Source organism: Rhinoderma darwinii, chromosome 2 (assembly GCF_050947455.1).
Source record: "Rhinoderma darwinii isolate aRhiDar2 chromosome 2, aRhiDar2.hap1, whole genome shotgun sequence".
Classification (NCBI taxonomy): domain Eukaryota; kingdom Metazoa; phylum Chordata; class Amphibia; order Anura; family Rhinodermatidae; genus Rhinoderma; species Rhinoderma darwinii.
The window spans coordinates 186,466,411-186,493,241 of record NC_134688.1 but is presented as its reverse complement, the minus strand read 5'-3'; the positions used below and the strand labels follow the sequence as shown (position 1 = coordinate 186,493,241).

The window sequence follows — 26,831 nt, the reverse complement described above, 5'->3', positions numbered from 1 at the left end:
GCACGGCCAGATGTGGTGGAATTCCGCTGCGGAGAGTCCACAGTGGAATTCTCCAGCGGCCGTTTTTTACATTTGTTTCAATACATTTTCTGGCAAGTTAGTTCAGATGATGCGGAAAACTCCGCTGCGGACCATAGGCTGCGGTGCGGAATTTTCCCTCCGCAGCATGCACTGACTGTTGCGGAGAAGCAGAATTTCACTGCGGATTTCAGCCTTTGCAATGCAAAAACTGAAATCTGTGGCAAGTCCGCTGTGATTTCTGCAACGTCTGAATTACCTGTCAAATATGCAAATGCTGGTGCAGATTCGTTGTGTAAATGCCCCAAATCTGCACCAACATTTGCAGCGGAAAAACTCTGCCACGTCTGGCCGTGCCCTAACAGAATCGTTGAATTGATTCTGTAGTGGCGCCGTCGTGCTGTGCTGCAAGGGGAAGCTCTGCCCCGTCGTCTCGTCACTGCCTGGTCTGCCCCGTCCTGTCTCTGCTTCCCCATGGAACTGCTGTTCTGTACTGAATAAAATTATACATTACAGAACAGCTGTTCCGTGGGGAAGCAGAGACTCCTAGTACATAGCCACACCGCCCCGCTGTAAATAGCACCCCCCCTTGCATATCCCACTACAAACCTCCCCCTTGCATATACCTCCACCACCACCCCCCCTTGCATATCCCACCCCCCCCTTGTAGATCGCACCCCCCTCCCTTGTAGATTGCAACCTCCCTCCCTTGTAGATCGCAACCCCTCCTTCCTTAGTCGACTACGCTATTGCTTCCGGCAAAACGACGGGTCCGGTGCACAACAGAGACAAATGGAAACCACGGGCACTGGATCCATCATCTCTGGTTTCCGTCTGTGTCAGTTTGTGTCTGCTCATGGTCCTGTTCTGACGGAAATCTCAGACAGAACGTCAGACCGGAACCCCAACGCAGATGTGAACAGAGCCTAACGGAGGAGGCTAGAAACATAGTTTAAAGTGTCACAAGGTTTGTGCAGCACTGCCTATTACATGCTGCACTCAGCTGCACATGTATGGGCAGGTGAAAGGTTCTCTTTAACCCGTTCCCGAAATTTGACGTATTCATACGCCAAAGTCGGGTAGGGGAAGTATGGAACGGGCTCACGTAGTGAACCCTCTCCATACGATGCCTGTGTCGGCTGTATGTTACAGCCAACACTTCAGAGTAACGAGCTCGTTTAACTCGTTAAATGTCGCGGTCAATAGCGACCGCAGCATTTAAATCGTTAGACGGGGGCGACCCCCTCTAACAGCTCATCGCGCTCCCCGCAATGCAATTGCGGGGTGGCGATGGTTGCTATGGCTGCCTGGGGGCCTAATGAAGCCTGTCAGAATCACGATATACTGCAGTACATTAGTATTGCAGTATATTGTGCAAGCGATCTAACGATCGCTTGTTGAAGTCCCCTAGGGGAATTAATAAAAAAAAGTTACAAATTATTTGTAAAATAAAGTGTTTTTTTATGTAAAAAAAAAAAATTCAATTAAAAGTTAAAAAAAACCTTTTCTCATTTTCCCCTAGAGCATAATAAAAAATAAAAATAAAATAAACATAATTGGTATCGCCGCATCCGTAAAAGTTTGAACTATTACAATATATAATTATTTAACCCGCATGGCGAACACCGTAAAAAAAATTAAATTGTAAACGCCAGCTTATCCCGCAAAAAATAAGCCCTCATACCACTTAATCGACGGAAAAATAAAAACTTTATGGCTCTTGGAATTTGGCGAAACAAAATAAATACAAATTTTTACACTTAGGTTTTTACTTAAAACTATATATATTTGGTATCGCCGTAATCATATTGACCCGCAGAATAAAGTTACCATGTTGTTTTAATTGCACAGTGAATTCTGTAAAAACGACGCACAAAAAACAATTTCTACACCACAAATAATTTTTTTTACCGTTTCTTAGTACATTATATGGCACAATAAATGGTGCTACGAAAAACTACAACTCGTCCCGCAAAAATCAAGCCTTCATAGTACTATATCGATGGAAAAATAAAAAAGTTATGGCTTTTGGAAGGTGGGGAGGAAAAAACAAAAATGAAAATCTGAAAAAGGCTGTGGCGGGAAGGGGTTAATACATGCTCACACAGTGTACTTCAGTCCTTCAAACATACTTACCTCCCTTTGCAGCGGCTCACCCCTCTGGCTTAGGGCTTATTGAGACGAACGGGTTATACGTCAGTGCAACGCGCGTGATTTTCACGCGCGTCGCACGGACCTTTATTAGTCTATGGGGCCGTGCAGACAGTTGCGTGATTTTTACGCAGCGTGAGTCCGCTGCGAAAAAGTCACGACATGTCCGTTCTTTGGGCGTATTTCGCACATCACGCACCCATTGAAGTCAATGGGTGCGTGAAAGTCACGCGCACCACACGGAAGCGCTTCCGTGGGATGAGCGTGATTCGCGCAACAGCTGTCAAAATATGAATGGAAACAGAAAAGCACCACGTGCTTTTCTGTTTACAAACATCCAAACGGAGTGTCATAATGATGGCGGCTGCGCGAAAATCACGCAGCCGCGCATCATATGGTGATGACACACGGAGCTGTTAAGTGCCTTTTGCGCACGCAAAACGCCGCATTTTTTGCGTGCGCAAGATGCACACGCTCGTGTGAATCCGGCCTTAGGGCGGATTTACATGAGCGTGTGCGTTTTGCGCGCGCAAAAAACGCAGCGTTTTGCGTGCGCAAAAGGCACTTAACAGCTCCGTGTGTCATGTTCATATGGTGCGCGGCTGCGTGATTTTCACGCAGCCGCCATCATAAATGACACTCCGTTTGGATGTTTGTAAACAGAAAAGCACGTGGTGCTTTTCTGTTTACATTCATTTTTTTCCTGCTGTTGCGCGAATAACGCACGTCCCACGGAAGTGCTTCCGTGTGGTGCGCGTGATTTTCATGCACCCATTGACTTCAATGGGTGCGTGATGCGCGAAAAATGCAGAAATATAGAACCTGTCGTGAGTTTTACGCAGCAGACTCACGCTGCGCAAAAATCACGGACAGTCTGCACTGCCCCATAAACTTGCATAGGTCCGTGTGACCCGCGTGAAATTCACGCGGGTTGCACGGACGCAAATCACGTTCGTGTAAATCCGCCCTAAAAGAGAGAACTTCCATATGAAAGAACACAGTATGTGGATAGTTAATAAACTCAATGTTAGGCCCCATGCACACAAACGTGCTTTTGCGGCCGCAATTCCCCCGAAAATCCACGGAATTGCGGCCCTATTCATTCCTATGGGTCCATGCACACGACCGTGGTTTCCACGGTCCGTGCATGGCCCAGGAGCCAGGACCGCAGAATGAACGGACATGTCTTATTACGGCCGTGTTCTGCGGTCCAGGCTCATAGGAAATAATGCACGGGGCCATGTGCACGGCCCGTGATTTGCGGGCAGCTCGCGTGTGACACTCCGCGGCCGGCCGGCCTGAAAATCACGGGCGTGCACATGGCTACGGTCGTGTGAATGAGGCCTAAGGTTGGAAAACAGCAACCCAAAGGGCATGTTCAAACGTGGTGGAAATTTTTCGCTGCCGATTTGTCTGCAGATTCACGGCACGGGCAGTTACGCAATGAATCTATAGCAAAATTTGCATATTTGACAGTTCGTCCAGACAAGGTGGATATAGCAGCAGACTTGCCACAGATTTCAGTCTTTGCATTGCAAAGGCTGAAATCTGCAGTGAAAATCAGCTGCTTCTCCGCAACAGACTGTGCATGCTGCGGAATTGACAAGCTTGTTTCTGCATCGTTATTTTCTGTAATGTCTGCCCTGCACGCAGTGGTATTTCATAGCAAATTTGCCACGTCTGAACATGCCCTTACAACTCAAACAGAACTCATGTTGGGTCAGAAAACCGCACGCTGAAATTTTACCCAACAGTCACTAGGACAAATCACTTGTGTAGCATGGAATTGGAAGCCCGTCAAAACAAAAGAGTCTGGGGATGGTGTGACCAAAATATGTTTTAGAAAAAGCAGGGTCTGCACATAAAAGATCTGCATTACGCCCAGTTCACATGGAGTTTTTTGGCGCGGAAACCGCATCGGAATCAGCATAAAAAAACAGCTGAAGCCGTCTCCCATTGATTTCTATGGGAGATGGAGGTTTTTTTTTTCTCCCAAGCGGCTTTTAGCAGCTTGTGGGGAAAAAAAAGCGTCACGTCCTTTTGTACTGCGGTTTCGCTTCTGACCTCTCATTGAAATCAATGGGAGGCAGAGAAAGCATCTTTCGCAGCGTTTTTTGCCTGCGGCGCTCAATGGCCGTGGGTGAAAAGCTGCGAAATACGCAGAAAGAATGTGCAGGCAGGTTAAAATCTGCCTCAAAAATCCTGAAGGAATTTTGAGGCAGATTTTTTCTGCCTGCAAAATGCTCTGTACGAACAGGGCCTTACTACAATGTACAACTCTCCAGCAAGACATAAAATGTCAGATTTATTTTTAATTAACAGAAATCTAACATGGGGTTAAAAAAAATTAAAAATTGTTGGGAATAGTTGTTTTTTTTTGTTGTTGTCTACTGCTACGTTTAGGGACAGAATGCAGAACTATACGGATTTCTTCCCCTCTAAATCACCCTTAGGGTATGTTCACACTACAGCGTCCGTAACGGCCGAAATTACGGGGATGTTTTCAGGAGAAAACAGCCCCGTCATTTCAGCCGTAACGGCATGTGCAGGCGCTTGAACGCCGCGTCCAATACGGACGTAACTGGAGCTTGTTTTCCATGGAGTCCATGGAAAACGGCTCCATTTACGTGTGAATAAGTGACATGACACTTCTTTGACGCGGGCGTCTTTTTTACGCCCCGCCTTTTGACAGCGGGGCGTAAAAAAAATGACCGTCTAACAGAACATCGTAAGACCCATTCAAATGAATGGGCAGATGTTTGCCGACGCTATTGAGGCGCATTTTCGGACGTAATTCGGGGCTAAAACGCCCGAATTACGTCCGTAAACAGTGTGTGTGAACATACCCTTATTGCTTTCAGTAAAGACAGAAATAACCGAACTTGCATCAAAATTTGTCAGGTATCTAGATGCAAGTGGAATACAAACATTTTTATTTTACTGCCATTAAACTATAGGACATTAATAATGCATTCACATCATGGGCTTCTTTTTTTAACATCAGGTAACACATCTATATGGTTTTACCAGAGATCATGTGACACTTTAATATGCAAGTGTTAATAAGAGCTGCATTGTGTCAGTGACCTGATACACTAGTTCTGCAAAAGGCCATAGAAACTGAACTTGTAAGATATATTGTTACTATTTTATTACACCTAGTTCCATTTACATAGGACATAAAGTCACATATGAGCCTATAATCAATATATATCATTCACCATACATTTGCAAAACAAGCTATCTTGTAGAACTTGGCTTCTTTTACAACCTGGTCATCCAAGGCCTCTGAAACAGCTTTGCCTGTGCTTCCCACATTGGCCACTGGAGAGTGCTGAAGGTTCCAAATCCATTCCACAGCTTCTTCTATGGAGTGCGGCGTGACCGGAGTAACCTTCTGATGCCACTTCACTGGCTCTTGTGAAACCCTATACAAAATATATCATACCAGATTACAAGGAACTTGTCAGGTATTAAAGCTGATGCACTGTTCCAAGGTCAGTCAAACACTTAAAGAGGCTCTGTCACCAGATTCTCAAACCCCTATCTCCTATTGCATGTGATCGGCGCTGCAATGTAGATAACAGCAACGTTTTTTGTTTTTTTTTTAAACTTTCATTTTTGGCCACGTTATGAGCTATTTTATATTTATGCAAATGAGCTTTGAAATGGACAACTGGGCGTTTTTTTTTCGTTATGTCCAACTGGGCGTGTATTGTGTTTTTAACTGGGCGTGTTTATGTGTATGACGCTGACCAATCAGTGACCAGTCCGCGTCATACACTCCTCAACATCTGCACGCTCCTCTCCTGAAATATTCTGTGCTGCTGTGAACTCTGCTCTTACCATTACGTAGCTCTCAGTCTGTTACCTCTCCTCCACTCCTGTCCTCAATAACACCTTCACATGATTGGCAAGTCACCACCCCGCACAAGATCCTACTGCACGGCTGACAGCCGTCAGCTGTATAGCTAACAGCACGGTTGTGTTGGAAGCGCGCCCTGCTGTGTCTCATCTTAGCAGCTGGGTGTGTTCCCCTCATCACTGCCATACGCGCAAAAAAACACAGCGTATTTTGCGTGCGCAAAACGCACACGTTCGTGTAAATAAGGCCTTAAATTGTCAGTCCACTCTCCCGCCCGATGCTCCTGCACGCTGGGCGTTACTGTTGCCGTGGCAACCCTACGACGCTCGGAGGGTATCGTGCACGGATCCAATTCTAATTAGGATAGGTGATCAATATTAGTTCGGTGGAGATCCCACTATCGGCAACCCCCCCCCCCCCCCGATCAGCTGTTTAAAGGGGCCGCGGTGCTTGTACTATTTATTGTTTACATGGTTCTTCTCTCCGTTCGTACTTGAACGTGCTGTTACATTTGTAGTGTCTGTGCAAAGTATTGCACTACTGCCCCATTTGTACAAGTGCCGTGGCCCCTTCAAACAGCTGATCGGTGGGGAGGGGCAACATTCAGACACCCACCTATCTAATATTGATGGCCTATCCTATGGGTAGGCCATTCATTTTAATAACCCCGATAACCCCTTTAAATAATTAATTAATGAATGAATGAATGAAGCATGGAAACCAGGGCTTCATTCTGAAAAAATTTGTTGAATCTATACTTGACTTTTGATTGATTTGCCATTTGTAATGACATACTAACCAAATAAGATTAAATTTGGAAATGTGTGCAATTTGTTCTCTGATGAGAAGGCATATGACATCCAGGCACAGGATATGTTCTTCTTTGGTAGTAGAACTAAGGTCGAGAATAATGATTACAGATGGTTCCTGCACCACTCCAAACACTGATCGAGTAGAGCTGTTCAGCCAGTCGAGTCTTCCATTGTAAAGTTCAATGATGTTTGTAACAGATTCAACCTTCTGTAAAACGTCTTCTTTTTTAGCTGTCAACTAATTGTTAAAAATGGATAGACGTTACATATACATAACAGAGCAGGTATGTAAGTATATTCCCTTACTGCTTTAGTTATATATTCATTATTTTTTATGTCATGAAATCAAAGTGGGGGAAGTTCAATAGAACAGAAGTTTTATTTTATGTTCACCGGCGCCAGATTTGTTGCAGAAAAGCAAGCCCAACAAATCTGCCGCGTGTGAATCTGCTTTGTATCCTGTATACAGAGAAGCTGTGTCTTGCGGAAAGACCTGAATCCACCAGGTCAGTGTCAGAGGGTCCTGCGTGGATCCACCTGTAATCGATCACATCTAAGTGATGAACTGAGATGTAATCGATAACAGGTCGATCATTAGTGTCAGAGACACGCAGGACCCACTGACACTGAACCCATCAGTCCTGCTGACCTGACAGATACAGGTTTCAGCCCAAGATACAGCTGCTTTGTATACAGGATACAAAGCAGCTGTATCTCAAAAAGTAAAAAGAATTTTTAATAACAAGTAATAAGAAAGTTGCACCAATCACTCTGATACACATCTTTATTTTTTTTTTTTTAAAACAACACGTTTTCAAAGGGGTACATAGACTTTAAAGAGGCTCTGTCACCACATTATAAGTGGCCTATCTCTTACATAATGTAATCGGCGCTGTAATGTAGATCCCAGCAGTGGTTTTTATTTAGAAAAACTATCAATTTTTACGGAGTTATGATCTATTTTAGATTTATGCTAATGACTGGGCATGTTTTTACTGTTTGACCAAGTGGGCGTTGTAAAGAGAAGTGCTGACCAATCAGCGTCATACACTTCTCTCAATTCATGTACTCACACACAGTGTGATCTCGGGAGCAAGTGCCTTGAGAGTGAATAGACATCGCTTCCAGCCAGGACGCGATGTCTATTCACAATACCGACACTTCGGTAACATTTGTGTGGGACTTACAGCACAGCACATCGAGATCACGCTGTGCTGTCATTTACAGCATGATCACGCTTGCTGTGCTGTAAGTCCCACACAAACGTTACCGAAGTGTCGGGATTGTGAATAGACATAACGTCCTGGCTGGAAGCGATCTTAATTCTCTCTCATGGTATGTTCACACGCAGTGGTTTCAGCCGTAATTCGGGCCGTTTACGCCTCAAATTACGCCTGAAAAAAACGGCACCATTACGCCTCCAAACATCTGCCCATTGCTTGCAATGGGATTTACGGTGTTCTGTTCCCACGAGGCTTAATTTTACACGTCGCTGTCAAAATACGGCGCATAAAAAGACGCCCGCGAAAAAGAAGTGCAGGACACTTCTTGGGACGTTTTTGGACAAGTACCGTAAGGGAAAGTTGAATTTTTATTTATTTAGGTTTATATATATATTTTTTTAAGTAATTTCTAGTACTGTATAGGCTATATTCACACCTGCATCAGGGCTTTCCGTTGTTCTGCTCCATCAGAGGAGCAGAACAAGGGAAAACCGGAAGCAGTGGTTCTGTTGCACCACGGACACCTCTGGCGGCTGACGGAACCCATTATCTTTATTGAGTTCCGATTGCTTTCCATCAGGGTGTCCGTGGTTTTACCGGAAACAATAGCGTAATCTCTGCCGGATCTGCGATGGAGGCCCCTAATGGAGCCTCTGACAAAGATGTGAACAGAGCCATAGAAAGTTGTTTCTGTGATATATATAAATGTAGAGGATTACTTTAAAGGCATCTTCCTAAACACTAGGCAAACCCTATGATACAGCTATGTTCATGCATCGACCTTTTACTATTTATACAGTGATCTTATCAAATGAATTACTTGATTTACAAATGCGATTTGTAAAGAATCAAGATTGTGGGTCTCTCCTATAAGGGCACATTTAGACGTGGCGGAATTGCTATTGAATTCCCCTGCGGACAGTCCGCAGTGGAATTCTTCAGCAGCCGTTTTTTACATTTGTTTCTATACATTTTCAGGAAAGTTAGTTCAGACGTTGCAGAAAATAACTGTGCGGAAATTAGGCTGCAGTGCAGAATTTTCCCTCCGCAGCATGCACATTACATTGCGGAGAAGAAGCGGAATTTCACTGCAGATTTTAGCCTTTGCAATGCAAAAACTGAAATCTGTGGCAAGTCCACTGTCTTTTCTGCAACGTCTGAATTACCTGTCAAGTATGAAAATGGTGGTGCAGATTCGTTGCGTAATTGCCCCAAATCTGCACTAACATTTGCAGCGGAAAAATTCTGCCACGTCTGAACATGGGCTAACTGAAGCAGGCTGTGTCTGCCTATCCGTTAGAATTTGTTTATATCCTTGGTGAATAATTGCAATATGACACATGTATTATGCATGTCTACACTTCATTGGTTATTAGAAGAGTGATATCCTGTAATCTGCTCTGCATATTTTTGCACACTTACATTGTAGATTTTACCCTTGCTGGTGAACTGTTGGAAAAGACCATGAGAATACCGCGAGGACACTGGGCGGCCTAGTTTGTTTACATAATCTGTGGAAATAAAAGTAGTATGACTCAAACCATTAAAAACTTTATTTATGATTACCAATGGCGAATAAAAATGAATTAAGTTATATGACGGGTTCTTCGGGTATGTCTTAACACAAAAACATCAAGTATTATGCCACACATACTTCACTATCACACTTGCCTTCATTTCTTAACCTCTTAACGCCGAAGGACGGATATATCCGTCCTCTGCAGCTGCTAGTTCGCGCAGGAGGACGGATATATCCGTCCTGTGATGGCGCGGTTACTGAGACTGTACCCACGCGATCAGCGGCAGGAGCACGGCTGTTATACAGAGCCTGGCTCCCGCTGCAACTGCCGGAATCGAAGCGCGCTCCGATTCCGGCAGTTTAACCCATTAAATGCCGCTGTCAATAGTGACAGCGGCATCTAATGTGTTTGACAGAGGGAGGGAGCTCCCTCTGTCACCCCATCGGCGCCCCCGCAAACAAATCGCGGGTCGCCGTCGGGTTTCCATGGTAGCGGGGGGTCTAACAAAGACACCTAGGTCTGCCTTCAGCATCTGCCTGTTAGGCGATGCCGGAGGCATGACCTAAAAGGTTGCCTGTCAGTTTTACACTGACAGGCAATAATGCTTTGGTATACTAAGTATACCAAAGCATTATATATGCGATCGGCACATCGCATAGTGAAGTCCCCTGGTGGGACTAAAAAAAAAAATGTCAATCAGTTAAATAAAGTTGGTGAAAAAAAAATAATAATAATTACAGTGAAAATCAAATAAAACTACTTTTTTTGCCCAAAAAGTGGTTTTATTTAGTAAAAGTGTCAAAACAAATCACACATACACATATATGGTATCCCCGCGATCGTAACAACTTGACCAATAAAATGAACACATTAATTAAACCGCCGGATGAACGGCGTCCAAAAAAAAAACGCAAAAAACTACGGCAAAATGCTCTCTTTTCTCCCATTCCCCCCATAAAAAATTAAATAAAAATTAATCTATAAGTCCTATGTACCCCACCCCAAAATAGCACTAATGAAAACTACACATTGTCCCGCAAAAATCAAGCCCCAATACGGCCACATTGACGGAAAAATAAAAACGTTACGGCTCTTGGAATGCGGCTTGCTCTATTTCTGGAACCATGTTTCTGAAGAGTTAGATGTAACTCTCTTGCTACTAGTTTGTAGACGTTATTTCACCTACTGCTTGTGTGCATGTACTACTTGGTGGAGAGATGGCGCAGATTCCGTTTCAGTAAACCAGCACTGTCTGTATGTTATGGCGATGTGCTTTCTCTCCCCCACATATCTATATACTAACGGAACCTCTCATGTTTGTGTATTTATGGCATACCCGTGTTGAGGGTTTTTTGATACCTGACCCACCTATCTACTTTCAATTTTAAAACATCTCGTTGTGTATTTGTGTTTTTATATTTGTGTACTTTCGAATGTAACAATAAAATTATTTTTCTTTGTGTACTTATAGTTTATGACTCCTTTTTCTCATGGTTTCTAATATTATTATAATGAGAACTTTGGTCAGCTGAAAACGTATGTTTATTTTAGCGTGGAAATACGCTTTCAATTTTTAATTGTAGTTTCAGCTTTAGTGTACCCACACTAAACCAGCTTTAGGCTAGGGCTACACAGTGACTTTAGCCACTACACAGGTCGCACGCCAAAGATCGCTGTTTGTTTGCTGTGTTGCACTACCTGCATCGCATTGTGGCGCTGGCGCTTGATGGACTTCTTGCAGTTGAATCTAAATATTGTTAACTTTCTCCAATTTATTTTTCTAGAAATAACAAAAGAAATGGATTGTATGACTGACCTTCCTTCTGCTGAAAACCAAGCCGTGCCAGGATTTTAGGCATTGTAAGTTTCTTCTTACTGAGGCCAAAGGACTGCAGCCATATTGCTGATGAAACTTGTGCTGCTGCATCCATATTTGAAGACATCAGTCATCTAGATACTGAAAAAATTATATAAATTCAGCGCAATTACTTTTTTAGAAAGCTAACAGTCCAAAGAATTCTGAGTCTGATAAATATTTACAGCAAAAGAACTGCAAAATAATCTTAAGTCTCATAAAATGTGAAACAGACCAATGAGTAAGGCTAAGTTCACACTTGCGTTACTATCTGTTTAGCTCTCTTTCGTCAGAGAAAAAGATGATCGAATGCTTAAACGGAAAGCAACGGATCCGTTAGAATTACCATTGATATCAATGATAATTCTTTTATTTCTGTTCTGTTTATTTAGTTCTGCAAACTGCACTTTTGCTTCCGTCAAAAAACGGAAACCTAGCGAACGGAGACAAACGGAAAGCAACTGAAACAAAAGAATTACAATCTAAATCAATCGTAATTCTAACGGAACCGTTGCTTTCCGTTAAGCTTTCAATCATCTCTTCCTCTGACGGAAGAGAGGTAAACGTATAATAACGCTAGTGTGAATTTAGCCTAATCCATAATGTTTCATAATCTGCCAATTCTATCAGATTCTGTTAATGAAGAATAAAATAATTTTACTGTGTTATGATTCATTATGCAACAGTAAGGTTACAAAAATGTTGCAACAAAATGTGTACAAATTCTAATTTGATTTGCATATCAGAAGCCCTGCACCTAAATTTAGAATAACAAAAACATTCTCCAAAATAAAAAATTGTTTAAAAAAGCATAAAATATAAATTTTATACATTATAAGTGGCCTATCTCTTACATAATGAGATCGGCGCTGTAATGTAGATTACAGCAGTGTTTTTTATTTAGAAAAACGATCATTTTTCACCAAGTTATGGCCTATTTGAGCTTTATGCTAATGACTTTCTTAATGCCCAACTGGGCGTGTTTTACTTTTGATCAAGTGGGCGTTGTGGAGAGAAGTGTATGACGCTGACCAATCAGTGACCAATCAGCGTCATGCACTTCTCCCCATTCATTTACTCTGCACATAGTGATCCTGTGTTGTTCACTAGGTGCAGTCAGATACTCACACATTAACGTTACTGAAGTGTCTTGAAAGTGAATAGACATCATGTCCAACCAGGACGCGATGTCTATTCACAATCCCGACACTTCGCTAACGTTTGTGTCGTATTTATAGCACAGCACATCGAGATCACCCTGTGCTGTCATTTACAGCGAGATCTCGCAAGATTACGCTTGCTGTGCTGTAAGTCACACACAAACGTTACCGAAGTGTCGGGATTGTGAATAGACATCCCGTCCTGGCTGGACGCGATGTCTATTAACTCTCAAGGCACTTCAGTAAAGTTAATGTGTGTGTATGTGACTGCACATAGTGAACAACGCAGGATCACTATGTGCAGAGTAAATGAATGGGGAGAAGTGCATGATGCTGATTGGTCACTGATTGGTCAGCGTCATACACTTCTCTCCACAACACCCACTTGGTCAAAAGTAAAACACGCCCAGTTGGGCATTAAGAAGCTCATTAGCCTAAATCTAATATAGGTCATAACTTGGTGAAAATAGATCGTTTTTCTAAATCAAAACCACTGTTGTAATCTACATTACAGCTCCGATCTCATTATGTACAATATAGGCCACTTATAATGTGGTGACAGCCTCTTTTAAATGCAAGCTTCCTTGTGTAAACAAGGCATTTGATCCATTTGTTTGTGCACCTTCACCGATGGCTAAAATAAGCAGGACGTGAACAGCGCCCCCTTAGTCTTCAGTTGGTTCACTGCGAATTATGACAGCAGAGATTTATTTTGCTACAGTGGTACAACTTTTAACATAAAAATCACATCCTAGCAAAATACCTTTTTATAAGTGGCAAATACGATGTTAAAATAATGAATTATCATAAGAATTCAGTTACGCAGTAATGCAGAGATATTTTGCTGAAATGGGAAGAGGAACAACCGTTGCCATGGAAGCAAAATAAATCCCGCTATTTTTACATGTGCACATTTGTTTTGTTTTTTTACACCCGTATTTCAGCAACATTAGAAAAATAGCAAAAAAAATATGTTTTAGACCTCATTCGCACTTGTGTATTTTGGTCAGTGTTTGTAAGGGTATGTTCACACGGCGGGGGTCCGTAACGGCTGAAATTACGGGGATGTTTCAGCCTGAAAACATCCCCGTAAATTCAGCCGTACCGGCATGTGCAGGCGCTTGAACGCCGCGTCAATTACGGCCGTAATTAGCGCTGCTATTCATTGGAGTCAATGAATAGCGGCTCCAATTACGGCCAAAGAAGTGACAGGTCACTTCTGTGACGCGGGCGTCTATTTACGCGCCGTCATTTGACAGCGGCGCGTAAATTACGCCTCGTGTGAACAGACAAACGTCTGCCCATTGCTTTCAATGGGCAGATGTTTGTCAGCGCTATTGAGGCGCTATTTTCAGACGTAATTCGGGGCAAAAACGCCCGAATTACGTCCGTAAATAGGCCGTGTGAACATACCCTAAGAGTGGAACATACAAAGAGAAAAAGTCTAATGGAAAGATTTGTACCTCTTCTGTGTTTTTGACCCTCTCATGGTTTTGGCTTCGAAATGCTGATGCAAAATACTGACCAAAATACTGGCGTGTAAAAAAACGGTGCAAATACAGATGAAAAACAGAGAACACATAACAAAATATGGAACAGAAGCAGATACAATTCCAAAACAAAAACGTAACAATCCGTATTTGATCCATACTTTCATATAACACACTGGACATTGCATAATTATATGAACTTTATAGCGTTTCTCTCTTATTTCCATACTCAAGTGCTCCCTGTTATCAGCCATTTTAGGGTCTGTTTATAGTATTCCTCAATGGGATGACTAAAGGCAGTGCAGAAAAATTCCTGCCCCATGATCACCACTTTATGTATATAAATCTTCAGGTTTTGAGAACCTTCGTTTCCAATATAAATGAGCAGAACGCAGCACAGACTTATTACATTAGTGCGATTATTGCATTTGTGTACGTTTCATTTTCCGGTACTCACATTACTTTCCTGCACGTATCGTATCCTCTGCAGCCGATCAGCAACTTGTTGACTATAGAAACGGTGGTTGCTAAGTTCTGTCCAATCAGAGGCCAACACCCTCTCCAACATGGCGGCCTCCGTGTGAGGGGCGGGATGGAAAGCGCGGCTGAATGTGAGGGGCGGGGCGTGGTGCCGCAGCACGTTTCTTGCTGTCCGCAGCTGACTAGTGATTACCGTCCTATACGTTCGGTGGCAGCAGACCGTACAAGTGTCCTGCCACGTGACTGAGCAATACATTCAATTATTTCATTTAGGCAAATTTTGGGCAACCCCCTTATCAAAATGCTTCTTTATAATTAAGTTCAGGAGCATATGTATGATTTTGTTAGAGGGAGGGGTTCATGGGCATGGTTGCAGGGCAAAAACGTCCTGCACTTCATATCAAAGCCCTATATAAGTTCCTGCCAACTTTCTTCAGTAGCTTTCTTGGAGACTTTAGATGAATACGATTTATTTATTTTTAACACAAAACCTTCCTTTAATTTCCCAAAGTTATTTTCAACTTAGGCATTTATGGCATAGCCACAGAATACGCCATAAATGTCAGATTTATGCGGGTCCCAGCTCTGCGACCCACATCTATGTGGGGATCAGGGGTCTCCCAACCCCCGTTTCAACTGTCAAGAGCTGCTCAGCTGTTTCTGTAACTTCCATACAACAGAATGGCACGTCCTCCTCTCCACTTAGTCCCCACATGCAAATGGCAGCCAGCGGCATTAGGCAGGGACGGCGTCGGGTGACCCTTTTATTATATAGATGCGGCCCGGGTCCAGGACCTGCCACCCACATCTGTCAGACATTCATGGCATTAATATCCAAATTGGGAATAACCCTATAAGTACAGATAGACTCCCCCACAAATAATTTTTCTGGAAATTATACTACATTAAAAAATGCTTTAAAAACGCCAGAATTATTAAAATATAACATGCGTTTTTAATGGCGTTTTAAGGCTGTGTTCACACAGAGTTTTTTGCAGGAGGAAAATTCCTCCTGCAAAAACTGCTCCAGCAGGTTTTTGCAGTGTTTTGACAAAAACTCGTCAAAACACTCGTCGAGGTATTTTTTTCCTCTTTCTGACTGATTGAAATGGGGTTTTGGAGGCGGAAACCGCCTCAAGATGGGTCATGACGCTTCTTTTTACCGCGACGCATTTTTTTTACTCGCGGTAAAAAAAACTCGTCCAACTCCCATTGAAATCAATGGGAGGCATTTTCGGGCGGTTTTTGAGGAGTTTTTCGGCGCGGTTTCCGCGTCAAAAAACTCAGTGTGAACAGGGCCTAGTTCCATTTTTTTAAGCCGTTTTTCATTTAATGTAATTTTGTAAAAAAAAATCTGCCTTTTTTAACCCCTTAAAGAGGCTCTGTCACCACATTATAAGCGCCCTATCTTGTACATGATATGATCGGCGCTGTAATGTAGATTACAGCAGTGTTTTTTATTTAGAAAAACGATCATTTTTGACGGAATTATGACCTATATTAGCTTTATGCTAATGAGTTTCTTAATGAACAAGTGGGCGTGTTTTACTATATGACCAAGTGGGCATTGTACAGAGGAGTGTATGACGCTGACCAATCCGTGACCAATCAGGGTCATACACTTCTCTCCATTCATTTACACTGCAGATAGCGATATAGCTATATCGTTATGTGCAGTCACATAAACACACTATAACGCTACTCATGTGTTATGACAATGAATATACATTACCTCCAGCCAGGACGTCATGTGTATTCAGAATCCTGACCACTTCTGTAGCGTCTCTGTGAGTTACAGCATAGCAGGCGTAGTCTCGCGAGATTACGCTGTAAGCTGTCATTCAAAGAGAGATCTCGCTGTGCTGTGCTGTAAATCACAGAAACGCTACAGAAGTGGTCAGGATTCTGAATACACATCACGTCCGGGCTGGAGGTAATGTATATTCATAGTCAGGACAATGCAGTAATGTTATTGTAATGCCGGGGTAGGGAGACAGACAGGTGAGCCCTAATCTACCCGCCACTCAGTCCCTGCCTACTTGCAACGGCCCGTCCTAGGCGACGGCGTACAACTGGGCAACGGTCCCTACGCTCAATAAGTGCACGACAGACAAACAGACAAGGGTACACAGAAGCTAGGGAAATGGGGCAGTTGCCCACGGAGCACCGTGAGCAATGAGAGTAGTGAACGAGCCGAGTCAAACCAGGAGTGTACGAGGTACCAAACGCAGAGCAGGAGAGTAGTGAACGAGCCGAGTCAAACCAGGAGTGTACGAGGTACCAAACGCAGAGCAGGAGAGTAGTCAGTAAGCCAGGGTCAAAATGAAGCAGAGGAAAAATAGTTCAAGCAGCAGCAGCAGAGCAAGGAAACAGGCAGAATCACAGGCACTGGAGGAGCAGGAAGTGAAGGTATAAATAGACAGAGGGCGGGAGCTAGCTCCGTCTGGCCAGCCTGTGATAGGCTCTCCCACTCCTAAGCCTCCCAGCCTAACTGGTAGAAGATGGAGTCACTCTCTCAGACTTAGGAGCAGGTGCAGACTGATTTGCCACTGGACCCTTTCTAGGTGGACCTGGCTTATTGGGGAAGCGACGATGGAACCTCCTGAGCAATACCCCAGCATGAACATCCCAGGCGGGTACCCAAGTCTTCTCCTCAGGCCCGTATCCTCTCCAATGGACCAGGTACTGGAGGGAGCCTTGGAGCATCCTGCTGTCCACAATCTTGGCCACCTCGAATTCTACCCCTTCAGGGGTGAGAACAGGGACCGGAGGTTTCCTTGAGGGAGCCAAGAACAGGGAGCAGCGTTTAAGGAGGGAGGCATGAAACACGTCGTGTACTCGAAAAGACGGGGGTAACTCCAGTCGGAAAGAGACAGGGTTAAGGACTTCAATGACCTTGTACGGCCCTATATATCGGGGAGCAAATTTTTTGGATGGGACTTTAAGGTGCAAATTTTTAGAAGAAAGCCACACCAGATCCCCGACCACAAACAAGGGGTTAGCAGAACGTCTTCTATCTGCCTGAGTCTTTTGTATGCTATGGGACGCCTCTAGGTTCTTCTGAACCTGGGCCCAGACTGTGCACAGTTCCCGATGAACGACATCTACCTTGGGATTGTTGGAACTACCAGGTGAAACGGAGGAGAACCGTGGATTAAACCCAAAATTACAGAAAAAGGGGGAGACCCCTGACGAGTTACTGACCCGGTTATTAAGGGAAAATTCGGCGAGGGGGATGAAGGAGACCCAATCATATTGACAGTCAGAGATAAAACACCTCAAATATTGTTCTAGAGACTGATTAGTCCTCTCAGTTTGGCCATTAGTTTCAGGATGGAAGGCTGAGGAGAAGGACAGATCAATCTCCAACTTTTTACAGAAGGCTCTCCAAAACAATGAAACAAATTGTACCCCTCTGTCAGAAACAATATTGACAGGAACCCCATGGAGACGCAGGATGTGTTTGACAAACAAGGTAGCTAACGTCTTAGGCCCCATGCACACGACCGTGCCCGCAATCACGGCCCGCGATTGCGGTCACGGCCGGCCGCTGACTGACAGCCGCATTTTCGGGCCGTGCTCCCATACAAATTATGGGAGCACGGCCCGCAAAATGCGAAAGAACGGACATGTTCCATAATTCCCGGAACATTTCCACGGCACTGACACCCTTCCGTAGTGCTATGGAAAGGTGTCAGTGTTCAATGAAAGTGAATGGCTCCGTTTTTGCGGACCGCAACGGCGGTCCGCAAAAACGGAGGTTTTTTGCTGTCGTGTGCATGGGGCCTTCGCATTAGGTAGTTTCTTGAGGAGCACAAAGTGGCACATCTTACTGAAACGGTCTACTACAACCCACACCACCGACTTGCCTTGAGATGGAGGCAAATCGGTGGTAAAATCCATGGAGATATGGGTCCAAGGTCTCTGGGAAATGGGCAAAGAACATAGTAAGCCCGCTGGTCGGGACCTGGGAGTCTTGGACCTAGCACAAATTTCAAAAGCGGCGACGTAGGCCTTAACGTCTTTAAGCAACCCAGGCCACCAATAGTTTCTGGCAATGAGATGCTTGGTACCCAGGATGCCAGATAGTGCAGAGTCATGATTTTCCCTGAGTACCCTTAGCCGGAATTGCAGGGGAACAAACAGCTTGTTCTCAGGAAGGTTCCCGGGAGCTGAACCTTGATCAGCCGCAATTTCGGAGACTAAGTCAGAATCAACAGAGGAAATGATTATACCTGGAGGCAAAACACAAGCAGGATCTTCCTCCGAAGGAGGGCTGGCCATGAAGCTACGCGACAGTGCATCAGCCTTAATATTTTTAGACCCAGCCCTATAGGTGACCAAAAAGGTGAATCTGGTAAAAAATAACGCCCATCGAGCTTTTCTCGGGTTTAACCTCCGGGCAGATTCTAGGAAAACCAGATTCTTGTGGTCGGTAAGGACCGTTACCTGGTGCCTAACCCCCTCCAGGAAGTGGTGCCACTCTTCAAATGCCCATTTAATGGCTAAGAGTTCACGGTTGCCAATATCATAGTTACTCTCAGTGTGCGAGAACTTCCTGGAGAAGTAGGCACAGGGACGGAGATGGGTGAGGGACCTGGTACCCTGGGACAAGACAGCACCCACTCCCACCTCGGATGCGTCAACTTCCACGATGAATGGCTCCATTTGGTTAGGCTGAATCAGCACTGGGGCCGAGATAAAGCACTTCTTAAGGACCTCAAAAGCCTGGACCGCCTCTGGAGGCCAGTGGAGGAGATCAGCACCTTTGCGAGTAAGATCCGTAAGAGGCTTAGCGATGACCGAGAAGTTAGCAATAAATCTGTAATAATTAGCAAACCCCAGGAAGCACTGTAACGCCTTCAGGGAGGCAGGTTGGACCCATTCAGCCACAGCCTGAACCTTGGCAGGGTCCATGCGGAATTCATGAGGAGTGAGGATTTGACCCAAAAATGGTATCTCCTGCACCCCAAACACACATTATTCGGTTTTATCAAACAGTTTGTTTTCCCTAAGGGCCTGGAGCACCTTCCTGACATGCTCAATGTGGGAGGACCAGTCCTTGGAAAACACAAGTATGTCATCAAGGTACACTACAAGAAATACCCCCAGGTAGTCTCTTAAAATCTCATTTATAAAATTCTGGAAGACCGCGGGAGCATTACACAACCCAAAGGGCATGACGAGGTATTCTAAATGACCTTCGGGCGTGTTAAACGCAGTCTTCCACTCATCCCCTTCTTTGATGCGGATAAGGTTATAAGCCCCCTGTAAATAAAACTTAGAGAACCATTGGGCCCCCTGAACCTGATTGAAGGAATCAAAGTAAGGGGATACTGGTTCCTTACAGTGACCTTATTCAAGTTTCGGTAGTCAATGCACGGCCTAAGACCACCATCCTTCTTCCCTACGAAGAAGAAGCCAGCACCTACAGGAGAAGTAGAGGGGCGAATGTAACCCTTGGTCAGGCATTCCTCTATATAATCTCTCATGGCCTCACGTTCGGGACAAGAGAGATTAAATATCCTACACTTAGGGAGTTTAGCTCCTGGTACCAAATCGATTGCGCAATCGTATTCTCTATGAGGAGGTAACACTTCGGAGGCCTTTTTAGAAAAAACATCAGCGAAGTCCTGAATAAACTCAGGTAGAGTGTTCACCTCCTCAGGGAGAGAAATAAAATTAACAGAAAAACATGACGTCATGCATTCATTACCCCATTTGGTAAGATCCCCAGTATTCCAGTTAAAAGTGGGATTATGCATCTGCAACCAGGGAAGGCCTAAAACCAAATCGGACGATAATCCCTGCATCACCAGTACAGTACACTTCTCCAAATGCATGGAGTCAACAAGGAGTTCAAAAACAGGGGTATGCTGCGTAAAATAACCATTAGCAAGGGGAGTGGAGTCGATACCCACTACCGGGACAGGTTTAGGCAAGTCAATCAATGGCATAGCTAGAGACATAGCAAATTACACAGACATAATATTAGCAGAAGACCCTGAATCCACGAAGGCACTGCCGGTAGCAGACCTACCACCAAAAGAGACCTGAAAGGGAAGCAAGATTTTATTAGGTTTCATATTTACGGGAAATACCTGTGCGCCCAAGTGACCTCCCCGATGATCACTTAGGCGCTGAAGTTTACCGTCTGCTCATTCTTACGCCTAGGACAGTTGTTCACTTGATGCTTGTCATCCCCACAGTAGAAGCAGAGACCATTCTTCCTGCGGAACTCTCTACGTTTTTGGGGAGACACGGAGGCCCCGAGTTGCATAGGTTCATCTGAGTCTTCCGTGGAAGAATGAAGCAACGGGACCTCGGGAGGCATCATGGGGGAGTCAGAGGAGAAGGCACAAAAACGTTCAAGTCGTCGTTCCCTGAGACGTCGGTCAAGACGTACCGCTAAAGCCATAACCTGATCTAGGGAGTCAGAAGAGGGATAGCTAACTAACAGGTCTTTCAGGGCGTTCGACAGACCCAATCTAAACTGGCACCTTAAGGCAGGGTCATTCCACCGAGAAGCTACACACCACTTCCTAAAGTCAGAACAGTACTCCTCAACAGGTCTCTTACCCTGACGTAAGCTCACCAGCTGACTCTCGGCAAAGGCAGTCTTATCAGTCTCGTCATATATGAGCCCGAGAGCAGAAAAGAAAAGATCAACAGAGGAAAGTTCAGGGGCGTCAGGAGCCAAGGAGAAGGCCCATTCTTGGGGCCCGTCCTGGAGCCGGGACATAATTATACCCACTCGCTGGCTCTCAGAACCTAAGGAGTGGGGCTTTAAGCGGAAATAGAGCCTACAACTCTCCCGAAAGGAGAAAAAAGTCTTCTGGTCCCCTGAGAACCGGTCAGGCAAGTTGAGGTGGGGTTCAAGAGGTGAGGTGGGGGGCACTACGAGGGTAGCATCATGCTGGTTGCCCCTCTGAGCCAGGGCTTGGACCTGTAGGGAGAGGCTCTGCATTTGCTGAGCCACGGTCTCAAGGCGGTCCATAGTTGTGTCAGGGACCAGGATAGAAAAGGTATATGGGCCTGTGATTATGTAATGCCGGGCTAGGGAGACAGACAGGTGAGCCCTAATCTACCCGCCACTCAGTCCCTGCCTACTTGCAACGGCCCATCCTAGGCGACGGCGTACAACTGGGCGACGGTCCCTACGCTCAATAAGTTCACGACAGACAAACAGACAAGGGTACACAGAAGCTAGGGAAAAGGGGCAGTTGCCCACCGAGCACCGTGAGCAACGAGAGTAGTGAACGAGTCGAGTCAAACCAGGAGTGTACGAGGTACCAAACGCAGAGCAGGAGAGTAGTGAACGAGCCGAGTCAAACCAGGAGTGTACGAGGTACCAAACGCAGAGCAGGAGAGTAGTCAGTAAGCCAGGGTCAAAATGAAGCAGAGGACAAATAGTTCAAGCAGCAACAGCAGAGCCAGGAAACAGGCAGAATCACAGGCACTGGAGGAGCAGGAAGTGAATGTATAAATGGACAGAGGGCGGGAGCTAGCTCCGTCTGGCCAGGCTGTGATAGGCTCTCCCACTCCTAAGCCTCCCAGTCTGACTGGTAGAAGATGGAGTCACTCTCTCAGACTTAGGAGCAGGTGCAGACTGATTATATAAAGTTTATTTGTGAAAAATGTCAAAATGTAGAGAAAATTTAGAAAAAATAGAATTTTTCTGGATTTAAATGCATCTACTTGTAAAACAGATGGTTATTCCACATTTCCCATATGTCTACTTTAGATTGGCATCGTTTTTTGAACATTCTTTTATTTTTCTTGGACGTTACAGGCTTAGAACATAAACAGCAATTTCTCATATTTTTAAGAAAATTTCAAAAGCCTTTTTTTTAAGGTACCTGTTCAGTTCTGAAGTGGCTTTGAGGAGCCTATGTATTAGAAACCCCCCATAAAACACCTCATTTTAAAAACTAGACCCCCTCAAAGTATTCAATACAGCATTTAGAAAGTTTTTTTTAACCCTTTAGGCATTTCACAGGAATTAAAGCAAAGTGGAGGTGAAATTTGCAAATTTCATTTTTCTTGCTGAATTTCAATTTATTCTATTTTTTTCTGTAACACAGAAGGTTTTACCAGAGAAACACTACTAAATATGTATTGTCCAGAGTCTGCCGTTTTAGAAATGTCCCACATGTGGCTCTAATGTGCTCGTGGACTAAAACACAGGCCCCAGAAGCAAAGAAGCACCTAATGCATTTTGGGGCATTTTGGGGCCTCTTTTTTATTAGAATATATTTTAGGCACCATGTCGGGTTTGAAGAGGTGTTGAGGTGCCAAAAAAGTAGGAATCCCCCAAAAGTGACCCCAATCAAGGAATTCATTTGTGGTTGTTGTTACCATTTTGACCCCACAGTTTTGAATTGCGCTGTGAAATTAAAAAAATGAAATTTTTTTCAAATAAGATGTCATTTTTGATCAAAATGCACATCATTTAAAAAAAAAATAAATGCCGTTGGGTCCCCCCCAATTTTCATAACCAGCCAGATACAACATAGCAGCAGCAGGCTAGCATTACCAGGGAGGGAAGGGTCACTGTTTCTGGCCTTTACCAGCCTAATAAAACCATCAGTACAGATGGTCGGGTACTGGATCGTACCCGGATCTTTCCGGTACACCTGGTGACGAAGGATACCGGGGTAATAATGGGGGTTAGTGTTAGCCTTTTCACCAGCTAACATTAAGCCCCGCCTTAGTAATGGACACTGTCAATCAGCCAGCGGCCATTACTATGGCGGTAGTAATAAAGTTTAAAATAATACAAAGACAGAAAAATTATTTTATTGAAATAAAAAAACACAACCCTTGTTAACCATTTTATTGAGAGTAAAAAACTGCCGTCATCGAAGTAGTCCTCGAATCCGATGTAGTCCAAAAACCGATATCTAATCCTATCATGTGTGATACTGTCTGCTGAGCTGCTGTATCTAATCCTATCGTGTGATACTGTCTGCTGAGCCACTGTATCTAATCCTATCCATAACTATAGGGTCATAATGCTGCAGATATGAGGTCTCTGATATACAATTATATATATATAGATATATATAGATATATATATATATATATATATATATATATATATATATACACACACACACATACATTTTTTATGGGGGGCATATATAGTGGCTATTGCCCCTGATGTTTTAAAACCTTAACCACGCCACTGGCTGCTGGTATTGCATAGTTTTGTCACTTGGGAGACCTAGCGATTCAGCTGAAAGCTGTGGGCCGTCAGCCATGAAGAGAACTGGGGGGGGGGGGGGCATGAAGAACTTTTGCACCGGGGCCCATGAGTCTTTATCTACGTCCCTGACCCCAGAGAAATCAAAGCAATGGAAACCCACCAGAAGTGACCCCATTTTGGAAACGACATCCCTCAAGGAATTCATTTATGGGTGTTGTGACCATTTGGACCCCACAGTTTTTTCACTTAATTTATTTGAATTGGGCTGTGAATTTAATTTTTTCTAATAAGTCGTTTTGGCTCAAAATGTCTTATTTTCACAAGGAATAAAATACGCCATTTTGTTGCCTAATTTTTCCTGAGTGCGGCAATACCCCATTTGTGGTGATAAACTGCCGTTTGGGCCCATGGGAGGGATCAGAAATAAAGGAGCGCTATGTGTTCTTTGGAGTGCAGATTTTGCTGGATTGGTTTTCGTTTACCATGTCGCATTTGCAGAGCCCCATAGGTATCAAATCAATGGAAACCCACCAGAAGTGACCCCATTCTGAAACTACACCCCTCAAGGAATTCATTTATCGGTGTTGTGACCATTTAGACCCCACAGTTTTTTCACAGAATTTATTTGAATTGGGCTGTGAATTAAAAAAATTATTTAATTTTTTCCAATGAGATGTAGTTTTGGCTCAAAATTTCTTATTTTCACAAGGGATAAAATACCCCATTTTGTTGCCCAATTTGTCCTGAGTGCGGCAATACCCCATTTGTGGTGATAAACTGCCGTTTGGGCCCATGGGAGGGCTCAGAAGGAAAGGACCATCATTTGGCCTTTCTGGTGCTAAGTCATGTATGCAGGAGACCCTGAGGTACCAGTACAGTTGAAACCCCCGAGAAGTGACCCCGTTTTAAAAACTACACCCCTTAAGGCATTCATCTAGGAGGTGTAGTGAGCATTTTGACCCCACAGGTATTGTGTAAAAGGTAATGCGCAGCAGATGGTGCAGAGTGAGATTTGCAATTTTCTATACATATATGCCAATTCAGTGTCCGATATATTGTGCCCAGCATGCGCCTCCGGAGACATACATCTCATAAACTGTAATGTGGGTTCTCCCGGGTACGGCAATACCCTACATGTGGCTGTTAACAGCTGCCTGGGCACACAGCAGGGCTCAGGGGGGAAAGATGAGGGGGATAAGCTGTGTGGAGTGCATCAGGGTAAGTAAAACTGGGGTAGATTGAAAATCAAGGGATGTATGATAAATTTTAAAACACTTTCATACAGAGCCCTGATTTTTCGGGACACGTGTCACTGTGGTAACGCGGGCGCCGAGTCGCGGTGGGCGGGGCTCTGAGCTGAAGTTGGTATTCGCGCCCTTTGGTCACGGTGGCACACTTTCTCTCTCCCGCGCCTCGGGCCGCAGAACCAGTGAAATAAGTGGTGCTTGTAGGATACACTGTTCTCTGTCCCCTGGGATGTTATGTGGTGTACCCCAAAATAAGGATGTTCCAGGAGACAGGGTTCAATAAACTTTCACAGTAGTTTTACTGGGCACAATATGCTTGGTGGTTACTTTTGTTACAGAGGCAATGTCTTTAAGTAGTATAAACATATCACAGGGTATTGCAAATGGTGGTACCTGCTTCACCTCCCTGACTCTGTCTGTAATTCCTCCAAGTGTGCTGTGAGCTCTGCTCCTCTTTCTTCTCTATACTGTGCTGGCAGGTGTGCTGCTGACTGTCCCAATCCAGTTGCACTATCACAGAGGAATGGTGTCCCTTGGGAATTCTAGGCTGTGTGCAAGCGCCTTGCTTTGCTCTAGGCACTCTCAGTAGTGTCCAAGCTCCTTGTCTGGCTTCTGTGCCACATGCAACACACACTGACCTGCACTCCTTTTACTACCACATGGCTGTAGCTGATCCTCTCACAGAATTCCTCTCAGTTCCACATGTCTGCTGCAGCATCTCACTGAATCCAACTACAGACACTGACGTGTCTGCTCTCCTCTGCCTGCACGCTGCTGCACACTTCTCCTCACTTCTAGAAGCACTGCGCTGCTCCACACACTGCACTGGGTGAGGTTTGTTCCTGAGTCCCCAGCTAGCTACACCCCTCCCCTCTCTCTGGAGAATACATCTTAAAGGTGAAGCAGCCCATTTATGTTTCTGCTGAGTCATATAGGGAAGTGAATTCAGTACCAACCATGATTACAGAATAAAGCACATTAAAACCTGCATACTAAAGCAACAGTACAATGACAGTAAATAAACAGCAATTTTCCTGGGTATCACATACGTCCCCGGTAAAATCAGGGTCGTCCCCGACACTGTCTCTCCTGCAACAAAAACGGGACAAAAATATGCAATATAACATATTCACATATTAAAGGTAAACTTTGCATCATAACGGCAAATGTCCATAGTGCATTCCTGAAAGGCAAAAATATTAAGGCAATACTGTAAAACTTGTGTCTCTCAATATATCCGGCAACAACGTCCATATGGCAAGACATCTTCTGGCGCCATTTGCAAGGAGCATGGTACAGCCAACAATCCTTGCGATGCACTTCAATAGACTCAATAGAGATGTGGCGCAACATGCGCAACATGGGTTTCAAAATAAAGTTCAGGACAGTCTCTGGGTCTCAAAAAATCAAATCAAGGCTGCATCAGCCAACTGGGGGGTCAAATGTAACTATAGGGCTCCATAGAAATAGTCTGTAGCATAGACATGTCTATTCAGTCACAGTATCGTTCAGGCATTTTACCTTTGGTGGCTCTCTCCGACCTTCTAGGAGGATCACAAGTAGTAGGGGGCTGAGAGTCAATAAGTTCACAGTAGCTCGGAACAACTTGTGGGTGGGACTCAATCGGCACACTTTGGCTAGGGACAACTTGTGGGACACCTAGTTGCATCCAAGGACCGAAAGGCCAGTCAAACGGGAACATATTACCTGCAGTTTCCATGGGTGACTCCAGTCTTTCCTCAGCGGGTGTCTCATCTGGAATGGTTTCCTCTCTAGAGTCCTTCAACAGGCAAAGTTTCAGC

At 44.5% G+C, this 26,831-nt stretch overlaps 1 protein-coding gene across 3 annotated transcripts in view; it reads right to left on the bottom strand.

Moving 5' to 3' along the window:
• The window catches only part of VWA3B (von Willebrand factor A domain containing 3B), a 164,688-nt gene extending 150,009 nt beyond the window's left edge, over positions 1-14,679 (bottom strand). For all 3 annotated transcript variants that reach the window (XM_075852598.1, XM_075852599.1, XM_075852601.1), the window contains exons 1-5: positions 14,552-14,679; positions 11,406-11,546; positions 9,492-9,580; positions 6,834-7,084; positions 5,441-5,597 (exon numbers count right to left, since the gene is read on the bottom strand). In XM_075852598.1, coding sequence (XP_075708713.1) covers positions 5,441-5,597; positions 6,834-7,084; positions 9,492-9,580; positions 11,406-11,532 — 624 coding nt within the window. In that variant the 5' untranslated portion in view covers positions 11,533-11,546; positions 14,552-14,679. The remainder of the gene's footprint in view (positions 1-5,440; positions 5,598-6,833; positions 7,085-9,491; positions 9,581-11,405; positions 11,547-14,551) is intronic.
• Between the last annotated feature and the right edge of the window lie 12,152 nt (positions 14,680-26,831).